The 3693-nt window shown below is 42.5% G+C and overlaps 1 protein-coding gene across 3 annotated transcripts in view; it reads left to right on the top strand.

Moving 5' to 3' along the window:
- Positions 1-2362, top strand: part of LOC137979997 (aquaporin-3-like) — a 17661-nt gene extending 15299 nt beyond the window's left edge. The window contains exons 6-7 of one of the 3 annotated variants that reach the window (XM_068827319.1): positions 302-519; positions 1232-2362. In XM_068827319.1, coding sequence (XP_068683420.1) covers positions 302-519; positions 1232-1424 — 411 coding nt within the window. In that variant the 3' untranslated portion in view covers positions 1425-2362. The remainder of the gene's footprint in view (positions 1-301; positions 520-1231) is intronic. The other 2 variants (XM_068827328.1, XM_068827335.1) reach the window with 2 other exon arrangements.
- The last annotated feature ends 1331 nt before the right edge of the window (positions 2363-3693 follow it).

The following is a 3693-nucleotide window of genomic DNA, read 5'->3' as shown; positions in this document are numbered from 1 at the left end:
TTATTATTATTATTTTGCGACATGCAGATCAATCTCCACCCACCTTCCCCCGCCCCTTCCCCAAACAATGTTGAGTGTCCCGAGGAATTTTGTCCCTCATGCTAACCTTTGGAAATACAAAATACTTAGATTTGCTAAAGAAGGCCAGAAAAGTTCATAATTTGCTAAATCGTTCAGTGACAAAACCGGTTTAACTTTCGAATGTGATAGTTACTTCGCAAGACCGTCCTGCCTTATTAATTTTAGAATAGCTATCATTGTTTGATCTGCTAAATTCTTTGTGGTGATTTTTTATCTTCAGCTGTTTGGCACAGCTCTTCTTGTGAGCTGTGTCTTTGCCATCCTGGATCGCAATAACAATGCCCCTGATAAGGGCGTGGCGCCAGTCTTGATCGGTTTGGTGGTGTTTGTCATTGGTACCTCTTTTGGATTCAACTGTGGCTATCCCATCAACCCTGCCAGGGATCTTGGTCCGAGGATGTTCATTGCTATGGCAGGGTGGGGTGGGGAGGTGTTCACGTGAGTATTACCTGTAAGTCTTATATCATAAAGGGGAGGGCATTAGATTTTAAGGATTGTCGCCTACAGCAAGGCACGAAGAGATGGAAATGGATTGAACTTCAGTTGAAAAAAATGGCTGACTTTTCAATATGGTGATATAAAACAAATCGCCATTTATTTAATATGAATAGCTCATCCGCAGGATTGCTTTGCTTTGTTCTCCTTAGTTTTGAATGACGGGATTAATAGGCCTTGTAAAATTCATTAATAATTCATGAGGGTGCAAACCAATCCCAGCACAGTATTCAGATCACATGTACACAACTGTAAACCCCAACACAAATCAACTGAATTATTAAACAGTAGAATTAACTTTTGATACAAACTCCTGCTCAGCTAATTAGTATTCATTAACTTTTGATACAGATCTCTACTGATTAAAATAACAATACTTTGCATTCAATTTAATGTATTCATTTCACAAGCAGGATAAAATATTCGCGTCCGATCTGTATGGACGTTTACAATGGCTCGCCTATCGGCTCGCCATACAGATCTCCCGCTCATATTTTATCTACTACTTGTTCTCGCGGGGGCCATATTGGTCATAGACAAAACAAAAGTTTTCAATCCCTCGGGACTCAACGTGACCGCGTGTAATTGAGGCCCATGCTTCAATGATTGATTTTACAAGCAAGTGGAAATCCAACATTGATTGTTCTCTTTCTAGTGCTGCCAATCATTGGGCCTGGGTACCAGTTGTTGCCTGTTCTCTTGGGGGAGTACTGGGTGCCATGGTGTACATCATTTTTATTGAGCTTCATCATCCAACAACGAACCGCACTGAAAGTGAGCCAGATAACCCATACCTGCCAATCGGTCATGACGACATGGAGGAAGATGAAATAAGTGCCGCAGTCTAAACCAAACGAAACCGAAGAAGAATTGACAAAAGTAGTTGTTTTCATTTTTTCCATCTTGAGATTAATTCCTTTAAGAATCAGAGTTGAGGCCAATCGTTTCAAAATTTTATATTGTAAAAGTTTCATAGCGGATTGATTCTTGCTCTGCGACCGCACCTCGAGGCTAATGGAAAGTAATCGACTGACCTGTTGGGATTTTTCTTACCCAAAATATGACTTCAGCCTCTTTCCGTTCGACATAAAATCCGGTTTGAGATTTCGGGATAGTGCTAGGGAACGGGACCCGGTGACAAACCCCCGTAAAGCTCTCGAGCCATTGCGCGTTCGCATAAATTCCGCAACAATTAGCTGAATGTTGGGAACAACATTGTGTATCAATGTTTTCCTACGTTGATGTCGTAGATCTTAACATTCCACTCGGGCCCAACCAAAACAAACCGTTCTATTTGACCTCCAAACTGAAATTTCCCGAAGCCCGTCGCGGACGATGGAAAGTGAATTCAAAACTTTATTAAAAATAAAACGCTTTGTTATATACCTAGACTTTCGCTCAACAAAACGAGCACTGTGATTTGTTGATTCTTTGTCACGTGGCCCTGATCAAATTCAAATGTATCCCGACCGGGATACAATTCCGCAGTTGCTGCCCACTCCGGATGTTTTGCTGTGATTGTTGCAGGAAACGCCTAAATATATAGCAAAGCACAAAGCACTTAATGTCTGGTCCCTCGGGAAACTAGTTAGTTTTGTTTTCTCTCGAGTCCTGATGTTTCCCTCGACTTCGTCTCGGGAAACATGAGGACTCTCGGGAAGACAAAACTAACTGTTTCCCTCGAGACCATACATCAAGTGTATAATATTTCATTGGGCACTGTTGTTTACTTAGCTTGCGTAGCTGGCGCGGGAATACGTAAACAAAATAAAAGTCTTTTTGAAATACAAGGAAGGATTACGTGTTTGCAAACGTTGACCGTGTAGCACTTATATTTGAACAGACTTAACTGATTAGTGTGTAATGTGAAGTGCTAGGTTTCTACCCCATATGAACCATGTGAGCGTTAGCCCTACTAATGGAAATGGGCCCACACAAGGACAGAGAAAAACTCTGATCAGGGTGGGAATTGAACCCACGACCTTCGGGTTAGATCACGGCTGCTCTACCGACTGAGCTACAAGGTCAGACGGGAGTAGGCTGTGGGAAGCGATAATACGGAGTTTAAGCACGCGACGTTTTTGAGCCGCGAACGGCAACCGGAAATGAACATTTCGCATACCAGGACGGTAGTGTATCCCAGACTTTTAACCTAATCATCTGTAATGAAGGAAAGATACTTAGCAATATAAAGGTGGTAGTGACAAGACAAATTAAAAGGAAAACTTGCTCACTTCCGGTTGCCGTCCGCGGTTCAAAAACGTCGCGTGCTTAAACTCCCTAATTAAGACGTTTCGAAGTCATCTTGACTTCATTTTCAAGCCAACGAATTAGTCTACACGTGATTAAATGTTCTAAACAAATACTTTCGCGCGAATTGACTCTGATTGTGTGTTCAACTTTGGCTTCCTCTCACGGATGAAAAGCACTTCGCTGATTAGACAGTCAAGCTTTCCCTGACATTTCTTCAAAACACGGAGAACTGTTTCAAAAGCTCGGGGTTTGAAATTCCGTGGCAACCTTTCACATGTGCACCAACGGCTCTGTGTTCTTCAAATCGCTGTTGGAGATGACGAGTAGTGTAGCCAGTCAGTATAATCTGTATCACACACAAGAATGATCAAGCTCAAAAGAACAACGCCATGTCACAGGGAAACATCGTTCGAGTCGTGCTACCTTTCAAAGATCAGAGATCTGCAGACTTCCTTCGTAAACAGCCTTAAAGATCGTAGCAACAATATCGACAACCCAATACAATCAGTAATCACGAGTCCAAAAATTGGCGAGCAGCTTAAAGTTCAGGAGAGAAAACCACCCGTCGTTAGCCGACAATGCGTTGTTTATCAGTTTAAATGCATATTCACAGTTACGTTGAACGTGGGCTGGGACGTCTGACAAGGATGTGTTGATAAGGCGTAATGGTCCGCCATTGCTCACGTTCAAAACTGACCGATTAGACCTCAGAGGGTTGGATCCAGGGAAAAGTGACGTCTAAGGCTCACTAGCTTAAAATTTCAGCGTGTGAATGCAGTTTATTGTATATTCAAAACGCGAGTTTAAAAGTCTGAAAGCCCATACCTCTGTTGTACATTAACTCTGCGGGGCCCCCCCAAAAAG

The sequence above is a fragment of the Montipora foliosa genome, chromosome 1, assembly GCF_036669935.1.
Source record: "Montipora foliosa isolate CH-2021 chromosome 1, ASM3666993v2, whole genome shotgun sequence".
In the NCBI taxonomy this organism is placed as follows: domain Eukaryota; kingdom Metazoa; phylum Cnidaria; class Anthozoa; order Scleractinia; family Acroporidae; genus Montipora; species Montipora foliosa.
The sequence above is the reverse complement of the archived record's forward strand: the minus strand, read 5'-3'. Positions and strand labels throughout refer to the sequence as shown.